Source organism: Suncus etruscus, chromosome 4, assembly GCF_024139225.1.
Source record: "Suncus etruscus isolate mSunEtr1 chromosome 4, mSunEtr1.pri.cur, whole genome shotgun sequence".
NCBI lineage: Eukaryota > Metazoa > Chordata > Mammalia > Eulipotyphla > Soricidae > Suncus > Suncus etruscus.
In genome coordinates, this window is record NC_064851.1 from 28,610,058 (window position 1) to 28,636,864 (window position 26,807).

Genomic DNA, 26,807 nt, shown 5'->3' on the forward strand with positions numbered 1-26,807 from the left:
CTTAGTAATCAGGATATAACATTTCATTCATAATAACCCTCTTCCTCTTTTCTTGTCACCTTTTAATTTCTTTTTTATTTTTGGCACTTAAAAAAATCCACCAATAATTCTCTATATTTAAATAACTTATATACCTTAAACACTGCTCTGTTATTACAGTCAATTTTTTTTTAGTAAAACAGATAGTTCTTTTTGTTTTGTTTTGGGGCCACACCTTGTGGCACTCAGGTGTTACTCCTGGCTATGTGCTCAGACATTGCTCCTGGCTTGGGGAGCCATATAGGATGCAGGGGGATCGGACTGAGGTCCGTCCTAGGTCAGCCGCGTGCAAGGCAAATACCCTACCGCTTGTGCCACCACCGCTCCAGCCCCACAAAATAGTTTAATTTTAAGAAATTTACTAATAGTGCTCACTTCAGCAGTACATATACTAAAATTGGAACGATACAGAGAAGATTAGCATGGCCCCTGCACAAGGATGACATGCAAATTTGTGAAGCGTTTTAGAAAAAAAAAAGAAACTTACTAATAGAAATGTGAAAGAGAGAGAAAGAGAGAAGATGGATTATTTAAAGAAATTTACTAATAGAAATGTGGAGAGAGAAAGAGAGAAGGAGATGGAGAGGGAATGCACACATGTATAAGAGAGAGAGACTGCAAGCAAGAACAAGAAAATGTATGTGTTGGGAAGAGGGAAAAAAGAGAAAAGAGAGAGAAAAAAGGAGATAGCAGTGACTTCTCCAGAGTTGAAAAAGAGCATGGTATTTGAAAGAAAGTTACATACAATTTCTCCAAGTTCTTTTGGCCTGAGTTCTCTGCATACATGCAAACTAATCTGTGTGCTGTCATAGGGCATGCCTTGAAATCAATGGTGCTTTCAGATATTTATCATGATATTTAGATTTTCCTTCTTTGTTAAGGGTGTCCACCCTTTTCTCCGTAGTTCCACAGTTTATATTGAAGTTAATTTTCTCTATATAAATTACTTTATATAAATTACTATGAATCGCATAGTTGATACAGTTGATCATAATACATTTGTTTCCAGGTAAATGAGGGAAAATTATTAAAAAATAAAAAGAGGGGCCGGAGAGATAGCATGAAGGCCAGGCCTTGCATGGAGAAGGACGGTGGTTTGAGTCCTGGCATCCCATATGGTCTCCCAAGCCTGCCAGGAGCGATTTCTGAGCGTAGAGCCAGGAGTAGCCCCTGAGCGGCTCCGGGTGTGACCCCAAAACCAAAATAAAATAAAATAAATAATTAAAAAAGAGGGGCTGGAGAGATAGCATGGAGGTAGGGCATTTGCCTTGCATGCAAAAGGACACTGGTTCGAATCCTGGCATCCCATATGGTCCCCCTAGCCTGTCAGGAGTGATTAATGAGTGTAGAGCCAGGAGTAACCCCTGAGTGCTGCTGGGTGTGACCCCAAAAAAACAAATAAATAAATGAAAATAAAAAGAAAGAAAAAGAGTACAGCAACAAGAAAATTGATGAAAATTATTGTATCTTGTAATGAGGTCATTAACTCTGATTGTCAAAAAGTTTAATAAGCTCTTGTTGTTAGTTGCTCATTTTGTTACTTCTTTTGTTTCTGAAAATTAGGCAGCTTCAAAATACATATTGGCATCTAAGTTGGTGTGCTCCTATGGGAATGGCAATATTAAAAAAAATTGAAGATGTTACACGTTTGTGAATGTGGCTGCACAGTTCAGGAATTTCAAGTACTATTGCTGATACTGAGATTTTGGTGGGGCCTGTTTTTAGCTGCTGGGCCTTTCAGAAATACAAGAAGGTGGGAAGAGGGTGCCTGCATCACTCCAAAACAGTACTGGTGATGTCAGCCCAAAACTCAGTTTTGACCAGATTGGTGCCTCTGACTAGAACCAAAGAGGAGTGATGAAGCAGGATCATTGGCAAAGTGGCAATTGTGGGTAATGGGTGCATCTGGCATGGCTTCAGCAGGGTGAGCACTTGGACTGCTTCTCCTCCCTTTCAGTTGTATAGCTGGAGTACTTTAGAGTTGACAGTTTCTATTTGCCCTTAAAATGAAGGTTTTTTTGTTTCTTTTTTTGGCCATACCCAGTGACTCTCAGGAGTTACTCCTGGCTTTGTGCTCAGAAATCGCTCCTGGCTTGGGGGACCATATGGGATGCCAGGGATTGAACAGCTGTCCATCCTAGGTCAGCCAGGTGCAAGGCAATGCCCTATTGCTGTGCCACCTCTCCAGCCCCAAAAATGAAGTTATTTTTATTGAGAAAAATAAAATAATTTCCTTAAATGTTATTAACCATATTCTAAATATTATAGTTTTGATACCTTAAGAACTAGGAGTTATTATAAATGTTTATATATTTTATTTAAAAATATTTTGTCACAGCTACATCTTCATCCGCAATTTCTGCACATTCCCCATCAGTTATTGTAGCTGTTGTAGAAGGGAGAGGACTTGCCAGAGGTGAAATAGGAATGGCAAGTATTGATTTAAAAATCCCACAAATAATACTATCTCAATTTGCAGACAACACAACATATGCAAAGGTATGTATTTATAATTCTAATAAATAGTTGATCATGTGATATTTATGCAACATTTTAAACTAGTATTTCCTGATTAATATATATTTTAGTAGAATAAAGTTATTAATTGCACCAGTGGACAATTGTACCAGGTAACCAGGTTTCATAGAATTCAAATAAGATTTAGATTTTACGGGGCCGGAGAGATAGAATGGGGGTAGGTCATTTGCCTTGCACGCAGAAAGATGGTGGTTTGAATCCAGGCATCCCATATGGTCCCCTGAGCTTGCCAGGAATAACCCCTGAGTGCTGTGGGTGTGACCCAAAAATAAAAAAATAAAAAAAGAAGAAGGTTTAGATCTTACTTTTATTTTTTAAATTATTTTAATTTTAAGCAGTCTAGTCTTCCAATGGTACTCAGGAGACTGGGAGCCTCAATGGTGAATTTTGGTCAACCAGGATGGCAGTGCAATGCAAGAGCCTGAGGATGTGGTGCTGCTCAGCCTATGTTAGTGATAAAATTACAACTCTTTAAAAATTACCATCTATGGTACATTATTATAAACATATATGCTTATAATTATATATACAGTTATATACATTTATAATTGGGAGGTTTAATAGTGCTTAGAACTATCTCTTTGCTTAGTGCTTACTTCTGGCAATGTTGGTGTGGGGGACCACATGCAGTTTGGGGGTTGAACCAGGATAGGCTGCTTGCAAGCCAAGTATCTTAACCCCTGTATTATATCTGTGGCCCCTAGAATAGCTAAACTGTACATTTGGTAGTTGTAATTTTGAGTATATGTGAATTACTTTTAGGAATGTTTTTAGAAAAATCTGGTTGTTCTTATTTTAAAAACGCTAATTTTACATTTAAGAAATTTATTCAAACAATTCTAGGTGATTACTAAACTTAAAATCTTAACCCCATTGGAAATAATAATGTCAAATACTGCTTGTGTTGTGGGGAATTCAACCAAGTTGTTCACTTTAATCACAGAAAATTTCAAGGTAAGTCATTTTTATTCTTTATAATATATATAATTCTTTATAACATCCAAGACCTTTATAAATTTAAAATCAATTTTTGAAATTATTATAAGGACCAGTAATTTAAGTACTTTATCTCAAGTGTTCTAAAGTACCCATTAAATATTAGTCGTAATCTGAGGGACTTCTCATATATCTGTAATAACAATAAGGACTCCACTTACTTAATTTGGCATCCTGTATTTCCATTAAAAAAAAGTAGAAAATGTTTAAGGAGTGTTTTAGAGTCTGTAGGAGGCAGATCTATAGAGAAGACTTGAGTTTCCTTTGGTGTAGCTTCCTGAAAAGTATTGCTTTGTGAAACTATTTAAAATTGAAGTTATTTTTCTACTATATATATAAATCATGTAAGAATTACTTGAGGTGCTGAAGCAATTGCACAGTGTGTAGGATGTTTACATGATACTCAGCCAACCCTGGTTTCATTCCGGTATCCCATACCAACCTCTACCCTGCCCATCCTGACCTCTCCACCAGGGCCAATTTCAGAGCTCAGAGCCAGGAGCAATTCCTGAGCATTGCTGGGTGTGCCCCCCCACCCCTACTCCCCCAAAAGAAGAAAAGTAACTTGAGTTTTAGGAATTTTACTTGCAAGAAAACCAATATTAATATAGACACCTTTGGGTTATTGTTAAGATAAAATGAGATAAACAGTCTGGTTCAAACAGTCTGGGCACATAATGAATTCTCTGCCTGCTTATGATTTTTATAAAGGTTTTTTATAGTTTATTGTTATAATGCTTTTCTTTGTATTATTTTTTTTCAAAGCAAGCAACCCTTTTGCTTAGCAATTTAATGCTTTTTTTAAAAGAAAAATTCCATTATCTTCTTTTCTTTAGTTTAAATAAATTATATTTACTTCACATAGATTTTACTGAATAGATATCTGAAATTGATTTTTTTAAACTCTTGATTTTATTGTATGGATCAATTATTATGCAATTTGTAAGACCAAATGTAAAACTGGTGCGACATTGTTACAGAATAACATTAGAAGGAAAGGCTCTTAATGATTGTTTTTCATTATTGTACTAAACATCCTTTGTTAATTTTTGCATGAGTATTATTTAATAATAGCTATGGTATATTATAATTTATACATCAAAACAAAATCATTCTCTTTTTGTAAATAACAGAAAATTATTTCTTAATTTTGGGAAATATTTAAAAAACATTAAAAAACCTTTATGAAAATATTTAAGCCTTCTATCCATTTACTAGCTTATATTTAAAAAGCAGTTTGTGCAAGTAAATGAAACTAATTAATTATTTTATTCTTTTAATATTTATTTTAAAATTCAAACTTTTTTCCAGAATGTTAATTTCACTACTATCCAAAGGAAGTATTTCAATGAAACAAAAGGACTAGAATACATTGAACAGTTATGCATAGCAGAATTCAGCACTGTCCTAATGGAGGTTCAGTCCAAGTAAGGTTTTTATGCTTATTTAACTTTGGTTTTGGGGGGTTTACACCTGGTTTTGCTTGGTAGGCTTGGGGGTACCATAGAAGGTGTTAGGAATCAAAATCAAGTCAGCCACATTCAAAACAAGCTTCTTACATGCTGCTTCCCAGTCCAATTAAATTATAAATTAAACAAGCAACTAACTTTTAGAGAGCTCCAGAAGGGTCAGGTCTTTTTGACAGTTTTGTTTTTGGTGATAATTCCTTTTAGACAAGGCATTACTCGTAATATATACATTAATTATTGAGTATATTGCTAACTCAACTTATATAGAAAATTTCAAACATAGTCATATAATCTGGTGACCCCGTGGTTGCTGTTTAGTTTACTCCCACCCCCCCACCCCCAGTATCAGGAATCAAACCCAGGACCTTACATATATGAGACACACCCTCTGCCATTGAGTCACATTTTTTTTTTTTTTTTTTTTTTTTACCTCTGGACCAGAGAGATAGCACAGCTATAGGGTGTTTGCCTTACACGTGGCCAACTCAGGACAAAGGTTCTATTCCTGGCATTCCACATGATCCCCTGTGAGCTTGCCAGGAGCACAGAGCCAGGAGTAAACCCTGAGCACCACCGGGTATGGCCAAAAAAACCAAAAACCAAACAAACAAAAAAGACCATTTTTTTTTTTACCTCTGTTACTTTATGCCTTTATTTAGCATGGGAATGCATTTTCAAACACTGAAGTAAATAGTTATATAGGAAATATGAAAGAAGAAAATCAGGAAATTCAATGAACCAAAATGCAGTGCACAAGGAGTCACTTTAGTTCAATCCCCAAAACCACATATTGCCCCAGAATTCTTCCAGGAGTGATTACTGAATGCAGAAATAAGAATAAGTCTTGATTATCAGTGAATGTGGCCCCCTCAAAAAACAAAAATTAATCAGAATCTATGGAGTATAGCAAAACACTACTAAGGGGAAATTTATAGCAAAAGAAAGGTTTAGGAAAGAAAGAAAAGCTAAAAGCAGTGACCTAACATATCTTTTTATTAATTTTAATTGAATTTTTATTGATTGAGATGTTGTGCTTAACAATGGATTCTCATGCATATAGTTCCAACACGACACCCACCATGAGTATGCCCACCTCCTTCTCTTCAAAGACCTGACTCCCTTCTCTCTCAGATGTGTAGATTAATTCTCCCATTACATTTTCTTTGGATTTGTCTTCTTACCTTGCTGGGTATCTTTAAGTTCCACCTATGAGAGATCATTGTGATATTCTATTCCTTTCTTCCTGACTGACTTCATTCAGCATGGTATCCTTCAGTTCTATTCATGTTGCTGTGAATTGCATGATTTTGTTCCTTCTTAGAACTGCATAGTATTACATTGCTAATACACATCTTATATACCTAGAAAAGAAGCAACAAATGAGTCCCAAAAGTAGCAGAAGGAAGGAAATAATAAAAATTAGAACAGAAATCAGTGATCTAGAAATGAAATGACCAATACAAATGAAACCAGGAGGGGCTGAAGAGATAGCACAGCAGGGAGGGTGTTGCTTGTACATGGTCAACCTGGTCCCTGATATCCCTTGTGGTCCTCCAAGCCGGCCAGGGTGATACTTGAGTGCAGGGCCAGGAAAACCCCCTGAATGCAGCCTGGTGTGGCTCCAAAACAAAACAAAACAAAAAAAAAAACAAAAGGAAATGAAAGCAGGAACTGAATTTTCAAAAAGAATAAACAGGATAGATAAAGCTTAGGCCAGAGTCAGAAGAAATAAAAGAGAAAAATGCCCAAGTAAATTTGATCAAAGATAAATAGGGATAAATTATAACAAACACCTCAGAAATTCAAAATATCCTGAGACATTACTTTGAACAAACTTGTACTGTTAAGTTGAACTTATATTGTTAACTTAGAAGAAAAATGAGATTCTGAGAATCATGCAACTTCCCAAAACAGGAAGAAGGAAGTAGAAAATTTGAACATGCCAATCACAAGCAAGAAAATTGAAACTATAATCAAATTGTTCACCAAGAACAAAATCTCTACTCCATATAGGTTCACTAATGAGTTCTTTCCAACTTTAAAGAAAACGTTTTTTGTTTTTGTTTCTGTTTTTGGCCATACCCGGTGATGTTCAGGGGTTACTTCTGGCAATGTGCTCAGAAATCACTCCTGGCTTGGGGACCACAAGGGATGTCGGGGATTGAACTGAGGTCAGTCCTGGGTCAACCTGTGCAAGGCAAAAGCCCTACAGCTGTGTTATCGCTCCAGCCCCTTAAAGAAAACTTTTTAAAGAAAACCCTTACTCTTCAAACTCTCCAAAATATAGAAAAATCAGTAATCCTTCTTAACAGTTTTTATGAAGCCAAAATTAAACTAACAGTGATACTACTAAATCAGATAGTGATACTACTGTAAAAGAAAGTTTCAGTTTAATTTTCCTAATGATCATCAACACAAAAGTCCTCAAACTAAAATCTTGGTGAACCCAATTCAACAATTTACCAGAAAGAACATACACCACAATCAAGTGGGATTCATTCTAAAGTTGCAAGGATGATTTATCATACACAAATCAAAATAATGACCATATAAATAAAAGGAAAGAAAAATACAATTGTATCAATCAATTCAGATAAAACTTTAGACAAAATTTAAAAAATTGTAATTTTTAAAACTCAACAAAATAATGTTAGAAATAATCTTTATCAAGGTAATAATGGCCATCTATAACAAATCCACAGCTATTAATATCATTCTCAATAGTGAAAAGGTGAAATCAATGCCTTAGATCAGGCACAAGGCAAGTTGTTCCATCGTCACCACTTTTATTCAACAGTAGTGTTAGAAGTCCTGGGAAAGCAGTCAGGCAAGAAAAAGAAATCAAAGAAATTCAACTTGAGAAATAAATCTGACAATCACTATTTGAAGATAACATGATAATCTTAATTTATCATGAGTAGAAGATCCTAAAGAGTTCACTAAATAAAGTCCTTTGCTGTACAATAAACCAATACAGTGTGTCAGAGCAATAGATAGCATAGTGGGCAATGTGTTTTTCTTGCATGCAGCTGACCCAGGTTTGATCCCTGGCATCTATATGGTCCCCCAATTTTGCCAGGAGTGATTTCTGAGTGCAGACCCAGGATTAATACAACTGAGTGCTGCTGGGTGTGGTCCAAAAACTAAATAAATAAACAAAACCAGCACAGCAGAGTAGCAGTCAAAATACACAAAAATATGTTGCATTTCTATATGCATATCAGGAGCTAGAAGATATCAAAAAAAAATTATTCCGTTGAAAATTATATCCAAAACATCAAGTACCTAGAAACCAACAAAAGATTAGTAAGACCTCCCTCCCTCCCTCCCTCCCTCCCTCCCTCCCTCCCCCCTCCCTCCCTCCCTCCCTCCCTTTCTTCCTTCCTTCCTTCTCTTTTTTATTTTAATAGTTTTGTTTTTGTTTTTGGGCCACACCCAGCGGTGCTCAGGGGTTACTCCTGGCAATTTGCTCAGAAATAGCTCCTGGCATGCATGGGGGACCATATGGGATGCTGGAATTTGAATCAACCACCTTAGGTCCTGGGTCGGCTGCTTGCAAGGCAAACGCCACTGTGCTATATCTTCGGTCCCTATTTTAATAATTTTTTTTTTGTGTTTTTTTGGGCCACACCCATTTGACGCTCAGGGGTTACTCCTGGCTATGCACTCAGAAATCGCCCCTGGCTTGGGGGGACCATATGGGATGCCCGGGATCGAACCATGGTCTGTCCTATGCTAGCGCTTGCAAGGCAGACACCTTACCTCTAGCGCCACCTTCCCGGCTCCTATTTTAATAATTTTTATTGTGCATAAGACCTTTCTTTATCATGAAAACTATGTCACTTGTGAAAGAAATATATGGACCTCAGGAATGGTTGAAAGAATGAATTTTGTCAAAATTGCTATCATACCTAAATTATTATATATATTTAATATATAATTAATGCAAACCATAAAAATTCAGGTGATATTCTTCATGGGCTTAGAATGGTCAATAATGAAATTTATATGGAATTATAAAACATTCCAAATAGCTAAAGTACACTGAGATCAATGGCTTGAAATTATACCATATTTGTATATATCTAAATCACAGAGCATAATCTAAACCACTGAAGCATGTGAACCAAGCTACAGTAATTAATACCTTAAGGAGATTATTAAGAAGATAGGCCGAATGAGGGAAAGGGATCTGGGGAACACTGAGTAGATGAAATTTGACAATGAGTATGGATTGGTGTTAAGACATTTATATTTGAAAATCTAGCGTGGACACAATTTTTGGACCAAACCCAGATGTTCTCAGGACTTATTTCTGCTCTGTGCTCAGGGAACACTTCTAGAGGTCTTGGTGGTGGTGGTGGTGACTATATGAGGTGCCAGGGATTGGACCTGGGTCAATCAAGTGCAAGGCAAGTGCCTTACTTGCTTTATTACCTCCAGATCTGGCCATAATTATTTTTATGGACACAATTTTAAAAGCTGGTGTCTAAAATATTTAAGAAAATATGATTGGCCTTGAGAGACAGTAAAACCATCTGAACTTGAGCTCTTGCATTTGCTTTTGAGGATATATGTATACATATATAAATATGTATTTATATATTATATATTATACATATAATATATATTGCTTGTTTGTTTTAGAGTCACACAGTGCTCAGGCATAGCTCCTGATTTTGTGTGTGGTCTTTGGGGAGACCATGTGGTTCTCCAATTTAACGCAGGACTTGCATGCAGAGCTTCAATTCTTGACTGTTTTTCCCATCCTACCCCCAGGAGACTTTTGATTACTATTATTTTAATTTTAGAAAGAATAGTTTTTAGAACTCTTGCTAAATTAATAGCTTTATTTGTGGTAGGTTATACCATTGTTTTACTTCTAATCACAATGACTGCTTTCACAGAGATCTTTCCTCTTAATTCTGACTTTTATATCTTTAGACTCTCAACTTTATTTAAATTCTTAGAATGGCACATTAAAAATGTTTACTCAATTTACTAGTGAATTCTGTATTCTGACACTTGAGTTGTTGGAGTCTAGTGTTTAGCTTCAGAAAATAGCTTTTATCAATTTTGGGGGGATTAATTCACTAATCTAAAAATAAACAATGCTTGTTATATATATATATTTTTTCAGCCACACCCATTTGATGCTCAGGGGTTACTCCTGGCTAAGCGCTCAGAAATTGCCCCTGGCTTGGGGGGGACCATATGGGACGCCAGGGGATCGAACCACAGTTGTGATCTTTCCTTGGCTAGCGCTTGCAAGTACCTCTAGCACCACCTTGGCCGTCCCTGCTTGTTATATTTTTAAGCAATGCTATAGAATATTTATAACTTTTCTAATATTCAGAGAATATTTTATTTTTAGATGTTTCTTTAATTAAAAAGATTCAAAGTAACAAATTATTGGTTACTTTATAGGTATTACTGCCTGGCAGCTGTTGCAGCTTTATTAAAATATGTTGAATTTATTCAAAATTCAGTCTATGCACCAAAATCGCTAAAGATTTGTTTCCAAGGCAGTGAACAGACAGCCATGATAGATTCTTCATCAGCCCAGAATCTTGAATTGCTAATTAATAACCAAGACTGTCGGTAAGATTGTTTTATATATATGTGTGTATATATATATATTAACAATATGTTATAATTGTTGTATCATGTCTTTTCTCTATGAATTTCTTTTATTATTTGATGAACTAGTGAACAGTTGGAGTTTATTTTGTCTCCTGGGTGATGCGTAGGAGGTATAACACTAACTGTCCATGATTCTTGGTCAAACAGGCCAGTAGATCTATGTTGTACTATGTACTATGTACAATAGTATTATGCAGGCCCTGGGTTGTCTGAGAATTCTTGAATTGACTTAACACTATTCAGGGCTTCCAGGGTTATACCTAGTGGACAGTGTAGTGGTAGGGATGGAACTGAGGTCGGCATGTTCAAGGCATGCTCCTTAACCCTATACTATCTCTCCCACTCACAACATTACTTATGTTTCTATTGTTGTGGCTATATTTAAGGTAATATGTTTATGGAAGTATGCTAATGTTTATGGTGTTGATGTACAGTTGCCATCCTTCACCATCATTGGAGTACACAAATATCCATTTGTTACTTGTCTATCTCTTCATTTTCTCCCAGTGCATTGTAATTATTGTGCCATTGTTATCTATTTGCTCATGTATTTTTTTTATTACCAAAATCAGGTTTTAGAAAGATATCTTATTGTTGGATTACTGATCCTACCCTAATTAATAATTGTACTCCATCCTAGGGTGTGAGCTGGTGATAGTATATTGGATTATTCCTTACTTGGTATTCTGCTCCCACCCTAAGGTGGGATCTGATTCTTGTCTATAAAAGCAGGGGTCTGAGAAAGGCAGGGGCTTATTCTTCGGTCTTCTTCCACTGAGCTGCACTCCATCTTATGAGCAGAAAGCTTTTGTGGTTTGAATTTCTTGCTTGAGCAGTGGATTTCCTGAATCCATTTTTGTACTTCTTCACTGTTGTGAATTATTTCCTGCAGAGCTCTACAACTGGAACTGTTCCTCCTGTCCTAGTTGGACAGGGGAATGGGAACTGCTTTTCTTGTCTGGGAGCTTGGTGGGAATCAAATCTCAACCAATCTCCTAGACTAGAGAATGTGACACTTCATCTTATTAAACAAACAAACAAAACCCAGTACACTTTGAAGCAAGGAAAGACTCAGATGAACATTTTTCAAAAAATATATAGGGGACTGGAGAGATACCATGGAGGCAGGGTGTTTGCCTTGCATGCAGAAGGATGGTGGTTCAAATCCCGGCATCCCAAGTAACCCCTGAGCACTGCTGGATGTGACCAAAAAAACAAAAACAAAAACAAACTATATATATATATATATATAAACAAATGACATATGAGAAGTGCATAAGATGATGTTCAGTATCACTAGTCATTAAGAAAATGCAAATCAAAACCAGAATTAGAGGTGCACATGTTTTGCCTGGCTGCATGGTGCCCGAACATATGTCACCCAAATCTCCCCTCTTGAGATAGGTACTGTCCTACCATTTTTTTAGAAAACTTTTTATTCCAAGATTCATTTTATTTATTTAATTCTGTTGTTGTTGTTTGAGTCACACCCAGCAGCGCTCAGGGGTTACTCCTGGCTCTACACTCAGAAATCGCTCCTGGCAGACTCCGGGACCACATGGGATGCCGGGATTCAAACCACCATCCTTCTGCATGCAAGGCAAACTCCCTACTGCTGTGCTATCTCTCTGGCCCCATTTTTTTTTTATATATAATCATTTTATTTAAGCACCATGATTACAACATTTTCACAATTGAGTTTCTGTCATAGAATGTACACCACCAGTGCACTTTTCCCACCACTAATGTCCTTAGTTTCTCTATCTCCACCCCCCCACCTACCCCTGCCCCCCGCCTGCTTCTGGGGCCGGTGTTTTCCATATCTTTCTTTTTCTTTTTCTTCTTCTTCTTTTTTTTTTTTTTGGTCACACCCAGCAGCGCTCAGGAGTTACTCCTGGCTCTATGCGCAGAAATCACTCCTACCAGGCTCAGGGGACCATATGAGATGCCAGGATTTGAACCACCAACTTTCTGCGTGCAAGGCAAATGCCTTACCTCCATGCTGTCTCTCCAGCCCCAATATCTCTCTCTCCTCTCTCTCTCTCTCTCCTCTCTCTCCTCTCTTCTCTCCTCTCCTCTCTCTCCTCTCCTCCCTCCCTCCCTCTCTCTCTCTCTCTCTCTCTCTCTCTCTCTCTCTCTCTCTCTCTCTCTCTCTCTTTTGGGTCACACCCAGCAGTGCTCAGGGATTACTCCTGGCTCTGTGCTCAAAAATCATTCCTGGCAGGCTCAGGGTACTATGTGGGATGCTGGGATTAGAACCACTGTTCGTCTTGGATTGGCTGCATGCAAGGCAAACGCCCTACCGCTGTGCTATCTCTCTGGCCCCATTCTCTCATTCTTTCATAGTGTGGTTTGCACTATTGTTAATGAATGGTTACCATGCATATCACTTTATCCCCTTTCAGCAACCATTTCTTGTCCCAAGTGATCAGTTGCAGATTTCATTGTCATAATGGAAACTTTTCTACCCTAACTGCATTCACCATTCTTTGTGGCAAGCTTCCTACCATGGACTGGAGCTCCTGGCCCTCATCTATAGTGTCCATGGCTATTATTAATATACTATCTTTTAATTTTTCTTATATACTACAGATGAGTGAGATTATTCTATATCTATCCACTCCCTCTGACTCATTTTAAACTCAGCATAATAACCCATATTCATCCATATATAAGCAAATTTCATGACATCATTTTTCCTAACAGCTGTTTAGTATTCCCTTGTGGAGATGTACCTGTTTCTTTACTCACTCATCTGTTCTCGGGTACTTGGGTTGTTTCTAGGTTCTGATACTGTAAATAGTGCTGTGATGAACATAGGAATGCAGAGGGCTTTTATGCATGGTGATTTTGTAAATATACCTAGGAGTGGTATGGCTGGATCAAATGGGAGCTCAATTTTTAGGTTTTTGAGAAATATTCATATTGTTTTCTATAAAAAGTCTGGACCAGTCTGCATTCTCACCATCAGAGAATGAGAGGTCCTTTCTCCCTGAATGCACACCAGCACTGATTGTTCTTGTTCTTTGTAAGCTGCTCCAGCCTCTGTGGTGTGAGATCTCATTATTGTGTTGATTTGATGTTCTACATCAAAGAACATTTTTTCTTATGCCCTTTAGCCATCTATATTTCTTCTTTGAGGAAATGATTGTTTATTTCTTCTCCCCATTTTTGGATGGGGCTTGATTTTTTTTTCTTTTTCTTGCTGAGTTCTACCAGCAAGTTCTGCCTTGTTTTTCTTAGATCTTAACCACTAATGAAATGAATATTAGGTGAACAATTTTTTCTAATCCTTAGATTAGAATTACAATCCTTAGATTGTAACCTAACCACCATTTCTTTTGAGATGCAGAAGCTTCTCAGTTTAATGTAGTCCCATTTATTTATCCTTCTTCCACTTATTTGAACTTACTTGTTTCATCCTTAAAGTTGTCTTTAATTTCAATATTATGGAATATTTTGCCAAAGTTTTTCTCTAGGTACCTTATGGTTTCAGGCCTGATATCTGCTTCATTAATCTATTTTGATTTGACCTTTGTGCATTGTTAATGGGAAATCTGAATTCACTTATCTGCATGTAGTTGATCAGATTTCCAAATTCTATTTGTTGAAGAGACTTTCTTGGCAATTTTCTCATATTTTCTGATTTCAATTTGTATTTCTTTTTTTTTTTTTTTTTTTTTTTTTTGTTTTTTGGGCCACACCCTGTGACGCTCAGGGGTTACTCCTGGCTACGCGCTCAGAAGTTGCTCCTGGCTTCTTGGGGGACCATATGGGACGCCGGGGGATCGAACCGCGGTCCGTCCTAGGCTAGCGCAGGCAAGGCAGGCACCTTACCTCCAGCGCCACCGCCCGGCCCAATTTGTATTTCTTGCCCCTTTATTAAAGATTAGTTGGTGGCATTCCTATCCTTTTTTTTTTTTTTTTTTTTTTTTTTTTTTTTTTTTTTGGTTTTTGGGCCACACCCGGTAACGCTCAGGGGTTACTCCTGGCTATGTGCTCAGAAGTTGCTCCTGGCTCGGGGGACCATATGGGACACCGGGGGATCGAACCGCGGTCCGTCCAAGGCTAGCGCAGGCAAGGCAGGCACCTTATCTTTAGCGCCACAGCCCGGCCCCTCCTATCCTTGGGGTCAGTCACCGACTATTGATCAGAGGGTCAGTCTTTATTCCAATTACCATGCTGTTTTAATGACTACTGCTTTATAGTACAGTTGAAGAATTTTTTTTACCAAACTAAACCCATATTTATACACATCAGTAATAAAAACATGTTATTTAAACTATCTTCTAAGATATTTATTTTTATTTTATTGAAACAATTATGATCAACAGAATCCTTCATAACTGAATTTGAGATATACCGTGAGTCAGGGCCCTTCCCACCACCAGTGTCAACTTCCCTCCAATCAATGGATCCAGAGTATATCTTGTATCACCACCCTTTGCCCTCTGGCCTGCCATTGTAACAGGCCCCTTTAAGTTTAGATTAAGTTTAGGTCTCTTGATTCTATTATTGTTGACTTTGGCTTGGATATTTAGTTCTGTCCTTATTTATTTCCCTAATGCATCCAAGATCATTTGACCCTGGCCACCAGCCTTTGTTTGAGCCTTTCTTCTTACTTTTATTTTAAAAAAATGCAGGAATATGTGGTAAAATAAAGTAATCCATGTCCCAAGTTTCTATGAAAAAGACAGGAACACAATTTAAAAGATAAGAGACTTAAAAATCCAATTAAAAGAAAAGGTGTGTGTGTGTGTGTGGCATTTTTGTTGTTGTTGTTTGTTTGTTTTTGTGCATTGGCACAGCAGAATATGGGGGAAATAAAAAGTAAAAACCTTTGGCCTAAAACAGAAAGACCTTACCCATGAAGCATTCTAGCATAAGACTAACTACAGGAACCAGGGCATACTAAGTTGCCTAACCCCAGAGTCTTTCTCTTTGGTCCTAGTAAAAGTTCTTCACAATCATGGTTGTCATGGTCAGGTTTCTGTAGTTAGAGATCCTATGTCCGCGTGACACAGAGTGTCTTCTGGTTTCATCTCACCATTTGGTGGCAATGCAGGGAGCCCTGCCCTGAAAGCAAATCTTCTAATAGGTTTAATTGTACTTAATCTACCTTGAAAACTTTAAAAAGTATATGTGTCTTTGTGTGTTTATCCCTTTTCCTTTCCCCTCAAGCTCATCAATATTTTTATTACATTTTATCGTAAGTTCTAAATTGATCACAATACTAACAATGATTGCATAATGTGACATAATGATTGTAATAATCGTGTTGATCTTACTATTTGAATCAATATGGTAATTATTTGAATCAATATAGTAATTCCAATATGGTAAACTCTAGAAATTGTCTCAATACTAAAACTAATTTAGATTACCAGTAAAACCAGCAATCTAGTCCCACTAACTTTTTTTTTTTTTTGCCACCTCTGACTGTGCTCAGGATTTAATTCAGGCTCTGTGTTTAAGAATCACTCTTGGCAAGGCTCTATGTGATACTAGGGATCAAACCCTGGTTGGCTGCATACAGGAAAGCATCAATTTTCTATACTATGTCTCTTCTCTGACCCAAATAATTTTATGTTCTCACAGAATTATACAATCTTAAATTTTCTATATTTTATACTTTGAAGTTTAGTTATTTCATCATATGGTATTCTAGAAATATTTTTCAGCTCTACACATGTATAATTGACTACTAAAATTTTAATATATTTAAAGTATACAGTGATACTGTGACATTTGTACACACTATAAAAGGATTCCTCCTATTCAGTTAACACATATATCATTTAAGATATTAATTTGCAGGGCTGGAGCAATAACACAATGGTAGGGCTTTTGCCTTGCATGTGGCTGACCCAGGACAGACCTTGGTTCGATCCCTGGCATCCCATATGTTCCCCCAAGCCAGGAGCGATTTCTGAGCACTTAGCCAAGAGTAACTCCTGAGTGTCACTGGATGTGGCCCAAAACCAAACCAAACCAAAAAAAAAAAAAAAAAAGATATTAATTTTTGGGGGGTAAGTGTAATGAGAAAAGTACTACTCTCTTAACAAATTTTGAATATATAAAAATTATCAATTATAATAGCAATGTTTTACATTAGCTCCTCAGACCCCATCCTCTAGAGTCCTTTTGCTTGTTTCCTTTACCTAGGGATATGACCAATAATTTTTAACTGTGATAAAATTTACCTCATGAACCATTTTAATTGCACTAGTTACTGCCATTAAGTGTACTTGCAATGCTATATAACCATCTTTACTCTCCTTTTCTAGAACTTTTTCATCATCCTAACCAAACTTTAAATAGTAATTCCCCAATTCTCACTATAGAAGTCTCTGGTAAACTCGAACCTAAGCTCTCTGAACTTGCCTATTCAAGAGTCTTCATATAACTAAAATAATCAAATATTTTTCTTTTATTCAGTTTATTTCCTGTATGTCTTCAATGTTCAAACATCTTGAAGTATATATTGAAACTTCATTATCTCTTTTTGGAGGGTGGGTCTTAGAGGGGCTTAGGCCATCCCCATCTGCAATTAATGGCTATTCCTGCCACTGTGCACCAGAATAAACACTGGTGGTGCTCAGGGACCATATATTATGCCAACATTTTAACTGGTGTCAGTAGCATTCAAAGCAAGTACTTAGTTATTTATTTCCTGTACTAATTCTCCAGCCCCACTAAAATTTATTTCTTTGTAAGGCTGAATAATATTCTATTATACATATACAAACACACCCACACACACCTCATTTTGTCTATTCAGACATTCATTAATAAGCATTTGACTTTTCCCCACTTTTTAGCTACCACTAGTGTGCAAGTATAAAAGTCCTTACTGTAAATTCTTTTGGATAGATATATAAATTATCACATTATACAGTAATTTAATTTCTCCTGTTTTTAATTTGCAATGTGTCCCAAAGTAACTGAAACTCTAGGTTTCTCTTTATATTTACATTAGCTATGTACCAAAGTTTCATTTTTTTTCACATTCTTAATTCCATTTAGTTTTTAATTTGTCTATATTTATAGGTTTATAGTGATATCTAATTATGGAGATTTTCTGAAGTAAAAAACTATTTTATGTGGAGGTACTAAGAGTGAGAAGATAAAAGAGAGAGTAACAAGTAATGTGCTCAAGAGATAGTGCTTCTCGAAAGGCAAAGAGAACTCTGGTACTGAACTCAACACAGTGAATAAAAGTTCCTTTCTCCCCACATCCTGCCAGCACTGTTCTTGTTCTTTGTGATGTCTCTGTGGCATGAGATGGTACCTCATTGTTGTTTGATTTGCATCTCTGATGATTAGTGATGTGGAGCATTTTTTCATGTGCCTTTGGCATTTATATTTTTTCTTTGAGGATGTGTCTGTTCATTTCTTCTCCCCATTTTTGATGGGGTTAAGTTTTCTTTCTTGTTAAGTTCTGCTGGTACCTTGTATAGCTTAGGTATTAGCCCCTTATTTTATGGGGTAATGGGTGAATAGTTTCTCCCATTCTGTGAGTGGCCTTTGTACCTAGTTACTGTTTCCTTTGAAGTGCAAAAGCTTCTCAGTTTAATGTAGTCCCATTTGTTCATCTCTGCTTCCACTTGTTTGGACATTGACATTTCCTCCCTGAAGATTCCTTTAGTCTCAATGCCATGGTGTGTTTTGCCTATGTTTTCTTCTATATACCTTATAGGTTTGGGTCTGATATCAAGGTCTTTAATCAATTTTGATTTGACCTTTGTGCATAGTGTTAGATAGAGGTCCAAGTTAGTTTGTTTTGCATGTGGCTGACCAGTTATGCCAATACCACTTTCCTTGCAGAGTCTATCCTTGCTCCATTTTGTGTTTCTTGCCCCTTTATCAAAGATTAATTGATTTGTATGTTTGGGCAACATTGTCTGAGTACTCAAGTCTATTCCACTGATCTGTGGTCTGTCTTTATTCCAATACCATGCTGTTTTAATGACTACTGCTTTGCAATATAATTTGAGTAAAGTGATACCTCTCATATTCCTTTTCCCAAGGGTTGCTCAATTTATTCATGGTTGTTTATTGTTCTAAATGAATTTCAGGGGTATTTGATCCTCTTCTTTGAAGAATGTCATGGGTATCCTTGGAAAAATGGCATTAAATCTATACATTGCTTTGAGGTGGTATTACCATTTTAATGATGTTAACCTTCCCAATCCATGAACAGGATATGTGTCTGGATTTTCTTTTGTATTCCTTTTGCTTGTTTTGTGCATTTGATTTTGTTTTGTTTTGTTTGTGTTTGATTTTGGGCCACACCTGGCAATGTGTAGGGGTTTCTTTTGGTTCTGCTTTCAGGGATCATTCTTGTGGGGTGTGGAGGACCATATGGGATGCTGGGGATAGAACAAGGGTTGGCTTTTTACAAGGCAAATGCTTAGTCCCAGCAATGCTCAGGGCTTTTTCTAGCTGTGCACTTAAAGATCCTGGAAGGAATTTAGGGTTCTAGGGATTGAATCTGGGTTATCTGCTTGCAAGTCAAGTGTCTTAGCCTCTGTACTACTCTGGTTTTTCTTTTGTATTTTTTTATTTTAAAAATTATGCAGTCAAGTTTCCCACATTTGGGGAAATAGCAGGGGTCAGCACATCTGAAGTGCAATGGATAAGCCTCACCTTGGGAAAACCACCTTTGTGATCATGGTATCTCCCCTGCCAGGTAAGTATATTCTTTTGTATTCTTAATGAGAAATCTTTAACTTATGTTTTTTAAAGGAATAATCATACCCTTTTTGGTGTTCTAAATTATACTAAGACTGCTGGCGGAAGTAGAAGACTTCGTTCTAATATATTAGAACCTCTAGTTGATATTGAAACCATTAACATGAGGTTAGATTGTGTTCAAGAACTACTTCAAGATGAGGAACTGTTTTTTGGACTTCAGTCAGGTAAGTGAAAAATATTAATTTTATAAACCAAATTATTAAAATATTTACATTTTCTTCTTTGGGAGTGTTCGTTCCACACTCAGTGGTGTTCAGGGGCATGGAGGTAGGGCTTTTGCCTTGCATGCAGAAGGACAGTGGTTCAAATCTCAATTCTGGCATCTCATATGGTCCCCCGACCTTGCTGGAAGCGATTTCTGAGCATAGAGCCAGGAGTAACCCCTGAGCACTGCTAGATGTGACCCCAAACAAAACAAAATTGTTACCCTTAACAGTGCTCTGGGAACCTACTCATTGACAAAGATTAAACCAGGGTTAGTCAAAGTGGCCACATTCATTACTTTCTGTGTTCTCTGGCCCTATATTATCTTGTAAAGACAACCTCAGCTATATTAACACCAATCCCAATAACCTTAATAAAAATTTACCATGATCCAGTTTCCAAATAGTCACAGGTACAAAGGTTGAGATAGTAAAAATATCTTTTGGGAGAACATAATTGAACTTATAATGAGTTAAGAGAATTGTACTCAGCTCCTGCCTTTTTAGTTAATGGCATGGCAGTGTAATTTTGACTTTAAACCTATAGATGGAAGAACAGATTGATTTCTAGCAGTTTGGCCTGTCTTTCATATCAGATCACCTAACTACTCCATCCTTTTATAAGAGGGAGAGTTAACATGATTCCCCCAGTAGCTTATGTGAAGTAGAGAGAGAAAGATGGCACTTTTAGAAGGTAAGGGTATTTCCTACTGTTTCCCTCTATATACCTTAGTCACCAGGTGAAATACCTGCAGAAGTTTAGGACTGATGATTGCAGTGCTCGGAGCTTACTACTGGCTCTGTGCTCAGGATTACACCTGGTAGACTTACGGGACTATATGGGGTGTTGGGGACTGAATCCAGGCCAGCTGCATCTAAGACAGGTACCCTACCCACTGTACTTTTACTCCAATCTCATATGAAGTTATTATGTAATCTGAACATGTAAATTGTTTCGTAATCTAAATAGTCTTTTTCTTATTCTTTTGATACTGTGGGTCAAACTCAGGGCCTCAAATGTGTAAAACTTGTATTCTACCACTGTTCTACAACCCTGACTTCCCAAATGTCTTTTAGGTTGGGGGTGAGGTGGACAACATCCAGGAGTGCTTGGGACTTGCTTCTAGCTCTGTACTCTCCCCTAGTAGTGTTGAGGGGGCCAATATATGGTTCTAAAGATTGAAGCAAGGAAAATGTCCCAACTCCTGTACCTTTTGGCCCCCAAATACCTTTTATTTAGTTCTTTAAAATCCTGGATTATACTTTTGTTAATCACTTTACAGTTTCTTGACTTTTGCAATCAGTTTATGTGATCCCTTCCTTCCTCCTTGATGAATGGTTGCATAGATTTAAACTTTCCTCTCAAAATCTGTTTTTGGTATCCCATAACATTCTGGTATGTCATGTCCTCATTCTCATTTGTTCCAGGAATTCCACTAGTTGCTCAGTACCAAGCTACTTGATTTTCAGGTGTCTGAGTTGTTTCTCCTTTTCTGTTAGTGATTAACTTTTATTTTCAGTGCATCATGGTATGAGAAGTTGGTTGATTTGATTTCTATCCTCTTTATTTTGTAGAGGTGCTTTGTGTTCCAGCATGTGGTCCGTCTAGGAAAATGTCCCATATGCATTGAGAATATGTATTCAGCTTTTGGGGAAGAAAACCACATTTTATATAAATATATATATAATATATGTGTATGTATATATACATATATATCTAGTAACCCCCTCTTTTCTTTTCTGCTTTCAAAGCAAGTAGTTTTTCACTGAGCTTTAGTCTACTTAATCTACCAATTGTTGACACAGTGATGTTGCAGTCTCCAATTGCTATTGTGTTGCTATCTGTGTGTTTCTTCAAGAAAATCAGTTGTTTTTAAGTGTTTTTCTAGTCCCTATTGTTTATATATATATATATATATATATATATATAATATATATGTATATATTATATATATACATCCAAGAGTGTGAGTTCTTATACCTTTGATCATTGAGAAATAACCCTCACTGTCTAATAAACTTTTTGAGCCTAAAGTCTATGTTGTCTGATGCTTCCCTGGCTTTTTTTTTTTTTTGGTGAAGCATGAAGATGTCTTCCAACATTGTCTGAATTTGTTTGCTTTGACTATTCAAATGTGTTTCTTGCACGCAGCAGAATGTGGGTTCAATTTTCCGATCCATCCCACCACTCTGTTTCTCTTAGTTGGTGCATTTAGTCTATTGACATTGAGAGAAATAAGTGTGAGGAGTTTTGTTCAATATTTACTCAGGTGTTTGGCATATTTGTGGAACTTGTGCTAAAAGTAGCTTCTTTAGTTCTTGTAAAGACAAGTTTTGCATCTGTGTAGTTCCTGAGATGCTTATCTGTTAAGGTATGCATCTACCTTCCAACCTTAATGGGAATCTGGCTAAGTAGAGTATTCTTGGTGTGGTGTTCATTTGATTGATTTTTTTTTTCAACTATATTCTACCACATTTTGGGCACTGGGATATTTCTTTGGTAAATCTGCTGTAAATCTTAAGTATGCTTCTTTGTATGTAATTTTCTTTTTTGATCTTGCTGCTTTCAGTACATTTATTGTTTTTGTCATTCTGATTAGGATGTGCCTTGGAGTATTTTTATTTCTATTACTTTTAACTGGTATCCTCAAGTCTCCGGGATGTGGGTACATGTGCTCTTTCTCCACCTCTGAAACTTCTCAGCAATGATGTCTTTAATTGTTGCTTTTTCACAGGTGTTAATTTTCTGGCCTTCTGGCATGCTGATGATTCTTATGTTACTCCTATTGAATTTTACCGAAGTTTTCTTGCCAGCTGCTTATTTATATATATTTTTATTTCTTTATTATATTATTTATTAATTTTTTTGTTTTTGTTTTTGTTTTTGTTTTTGTTTTTGGGCCACACCTAGCGGTGCTAAGGAGTTACTCCTGGCTATCTGCTCAGAAATAGCTCCTGGCAGGCACGGGGGACCATATGGGACGCCGGGATTTGAACCAACCTCCTTAGGTCCTGGATTGGCTGCTTGCAAGGCAAACACCACTGTGCTATCTCTCTGGTTCCCTTATTTATTTATTTATTTATTTATTTATTTATTTATTTATTTATTCTGAGGCTTTTTTCCATCTTCTGCTATTGTCTGGAGCCTTAATGCACCTCATTCAAGTTAATTTTTCCTGTCCTCAGCAGCTTTTGCTCTACTAGTGAGGCCTTCCAGTGAGTTTTTAATTTTTTCTACCAAGTTTTTCAGTTCTGATATTTCTGTTTGTAGTTTTTTCATTTCTATTTTCATATGTTCTTAGTGGTTCATTCAGTTCTTTCTTGAGCTTGTTCAGCATTTCTACAATGAAGTTCTTTTCAGAGAGCTTATATAGGTTGCTATTATTGATTGAATCCTCAGGATTACAACTTTTGCCCACTACCTGTAGGCTATACTACATGTACACTACATATATGCTGCTTTACCATGTTTCCTTTTGTAGTTGGGGAGTATATATATTCCCTTCACTTTCAGTGGTCTCCTCACTTTTAGGAAGATCTTATTTTCAACAAATAGAATAGCAGTATATGCAACTTTCAACATAATTAACCTTAGAAGTGGTAGGTTATAAAGGAACATGATTCTAGAGGTAGGCAAGCAAACAAACTATTAAAAGATAGCTGATAGGCACTATTCACAATAGCCAAAACCTAGAAACAACCCAAGTATCCAGGAATAGATAGTTAGATAAAGAAATGATGGTACATACACACAATGGAATACTTGGCTATTAGAAAAGAGAAAGTTGTTCAAGTTGCTGCTACTTGGATGGAATAGTGGTGCCATGCTGAGTGAAGTCAAATAAAAGGAGAGGAATTGACAGATGATCTCTCTTCTATGTGTGATACATTGAAGCATAGTAAGGAAATAACAAATGACCCAAAGCAACATAACTAGTCTCTAAAACTGAGTTTATCATGTCTTTCCAGATCCATATCCATGGTCTTTCCAGAACCATATACAAGAGTATAAAGTTTTGAAGAGATTATGAGTAATTGAAATAAAAGATCATAAGAACTGATTTTTTATTCCTGATACATGTAAGATAATGACAATTAAGCAATGTTTGCAGGAAGAATGAAACATCTTATTATTTGAGGATTATATTTTACTTAGTCTGCATTTTAAATAATAGCAGCTAAAACACTTGTATTTCTTATTCCAGTCATATCAAGATTTCTTGATACGGAGCAGCTTCTTTCTGTTCTAGTTCAAATTCCAAAGCAAGATACGGTATGTTTATGTATATATTATATATATAGTTTCAAGTTTATTTATTTTGATTGATAGAATTATACTAAGTGAAGTAAGGTAAGAAGTGAAAAACAATTGTGGATTGGTTTCACGCATAGATAAAATATAAAATATTAAATAAATTTGAGGTTGGACTTGACTAAGGGTCAGAGTGTATGCATTGTATATGATTTCTGGTGCCACATGGTCCCCTCAACATTAAAGATAGAAGCATACCCTCTCCCCCCAAATAAAACAAATTTACTTATGACACTGTGTCCTATTTAATGCAGTAAGATACGATCCTCATTATATCAGAATGATTATACTATTCATGCTGTACATACTGATCCTACAAAACTTTCTGCATCCCTCTGACCAGCCTTAATGTGAATAACTGTTTTTATTGTTTACTTTCACTAATTCTGGCATAAATATTTCTCACAATTTATCCAAATATCTCAATATTATTTAGGAATATTTAGATAATTCCCTTATATAATCAATTTAAGCCCCTTCAAAATATTTCCTGTAACCTATTCCAATCTTGATTAGTGTTCTTTCTTAAAAATAAATCTATCACTTAGATTGAATTCCTTATTTTTTTCTGTTTCAAGCTTTCCCATTTTAGTTAACTCTCTATTTTATGAAGTACAATCTTTTTAAAATTTTTTAAAAATTTATTTACCACTGTGATTTGCATAGTTGCTCACAATACATATGCTCCTGTCATTTCATGTTCTAACATTTATCCCACTACCAGTTTAAAATTCCCTTCACCACTGCCTTAGATTTTCATCCATTCCTGATCCTGCCCTTCGGCAGGCATAAAGCATCAGATTTATAGGGAAGTGGTAATGAAATTATTAAAAAATGTAAGGTAAAAGAAAATGTGTGAAAATTATCAGCTTTCACAATAAGGTCATTAAGTTATTGTTGGAAGGTTTATTAAACTATTTGTTGCTGGTTGATCTTACTGTTTGTTGTTTTGTCTATGCTACCTAATGTTAAGAAACAAATTAGGTGTATTCCTACAATATTGACAATATTGAAAAAATTTGGAGATCACACAATGCAGTAATCCTAAACTCTGTGACTAATATGGCAGTGAGGGTGGGGCATGGTTACAGCTGCCAGGTCTTTCATGAAGATGGAGCATGGAGTGGGGTGGTGCCTACCTTTACTCAACAAAGTCCTGTTGATCTTTGCCCAAGTACTTGCTTAATTGGAGCTTTGTTTGGTTGGGTGTCTTTGCAGAGATCAGTGGTAAAATGAAGTTGGGCCAGTGGTGAAGCAGCAATTGTGGGATGTAAGTACAGCTGGCAAAGTTTTAGCAGGGTAGGACTTGGCCTACCCCACCCCCAAGAATTACTCCAGTTTTCTGCTTAGAGGACAGTATAAAAATAGATTAACATATAAAATGTATGAAATATGAGTAATGTATATAATGTTCAAGAGAAAAATATCTATTCTACTACATATTTATGGTGTCTATATTTGTATTTTTATCTCAATAGCTTAATGCAGCAGAATCAAAGATAACTAATTTAATATACCTAAAGCATACCTTGGAACTTGTGGATTCTTTAAAGGTAACTCATATTTATCTCCTATCTATAAATATTATATCTGAGTTTTTATTAACTCATTTTCTTTGAGAAATTCAAATTTAGAGGGCCAGAGAGATAGTCCAGTGGATAAAGTGCTTGCTTTGCATACAGCCATTCTGGTTTTTATCATTGGTATCACGTAAGTTCTTCTAAGTACCATCAGAAGTGATCTTTGAGCACAAAGCCAGGATTAAGCCTGAGCACATCTACTTGTGTCCCACTCTCTCACAGACTCCCCACAAAATCCAAACCTTGATAAAGTTGCAGGGAAAGGGGTCAGAGTGACAGCACAGCAGGTAGGGTGCTTACCTTGCATGAGACCGACCCGGGTTTGACTTCCCGAATCCCATATGCTTCCTTGTGTCCACTAGGAGTGATTCCTTAGTGCAGATCTAGGAGCAACCCTCTAGGATCACCAGGTGTGGCCCAAAACAAACAAACAATAAGTGCAGGCATAATATAATGAATTCCTATAATCTTTCTCATTATATCTATACATTATCCTTATTATTTAGTACTCTTAATAAGCCATTTGAAAATAAGTTATACTACCTATATACTAAAGTTTGTATTTTCAGAACAAGGGTATTTTCTTATACAACTATGATGTAATTCAGGATATTTAACATTGGTTTATACTTATTTTTTTTATTTTTGTGCCCTATAACGGGCAACCAATGCTCAAATTCTTACGACTGTCTTAGAAAATCTAAGAAATTACCTCCTGCCTCTATTCCATTAAGGGCCTAAGATGAAATAGAATATGGGATCATTGGGGCCAGAAATAGCACAGCTAGGTCCTTATTCCCAGGACCTACGATGGTTGGTCCAAATCCCGGCGTCCTATATGGTCCCCATACCTGTCAGGAGCCATTTCTGAGCAGACAGCCAGGAGTAACCCCTGAGCACCGCCAGATGTGGCCCCAAAACAAAAAACAAACAAAAAAGTAATATGGGATCATGAACTCTGTTTAGTGCATAATATTTCTTTTCATTTAAGAATTTGACATCATGATTTTCAATGTTGTTATTATTTGGTTGAGGATGATGAACTGCACCCGGTGGTACTTGGGAGCCAAATTGACTCTGAGTGTAAGGGTTGATCCCAATGGTAATGGGGGAACTATGTGATGCCAGAGATCAGATTGGTGTCAGCCATATGCAAGAAAAGTGCTTTAAATCTTGCAGCATCTCTCTAAACCAGTAATGTTAATATATCATAAAGTCAGTGTTGCTATACCACATCTACCACCAGGATGCCAGCATCCCTCCACCATTG

At 36.6% G+C, this 26,807-nt stretch overlaps 1 protein-coding gene, 1 non-coding gene and 1 pseudogene across 2 annotated transcripts in view; 2 read left to right on the forward strand and 1 right to left on the reverse strand.

The window, feature by feature from the left end:
• The window catches only part of MSH4 (mutS homolog 4), a 78,489-nt gene that overhangs the window by 10,468 nt on the left and 41,214 nt on the right, over nt 1-26,807 (forward strand). Inside the window, exons 3-9 of the mRNA XM_049772543.1 lie at nt 2,378-2,538; nt 3,421-3,531; nt 4,885-5,000; nt 10,470-10,643; nt 19,434-19,606; nt 23,851-23,918; nt 25,436-25,510. Of these exons, the coding sequence (XP_049628500.1) occupies nt 2,378-2,538; nt 3,421-3,531; nt 4,885-5,000; nt 10,470-10,643; nt 19,434-19,606; nt 23,851-23,918; nt 25,436-25,510 (878 nt within the window). The remainder of the gene's footprint in view (nt 1-2,377; nt 2,539-3,420; nt 3,532-4,884; nt 5,001-10,469; nt 10,644-19,433; nt 19,607-23,850; nt 23,919-25,435; nt 25,511-26,807) is intronic.
• On the forward strand, nt 407-513 carry LOC126007325 (U6 spliceosomal RNA). Its single transcript, XR_007494906.1, has one exon. It is a non-coding gene; the product is annotated as a U6 spliceosomal RNA (small nuclear RNA).
• On the reverse strand, nt 19,250-19,385 carry LOC126008085 (uncharacterized; annotated as a pseudogene).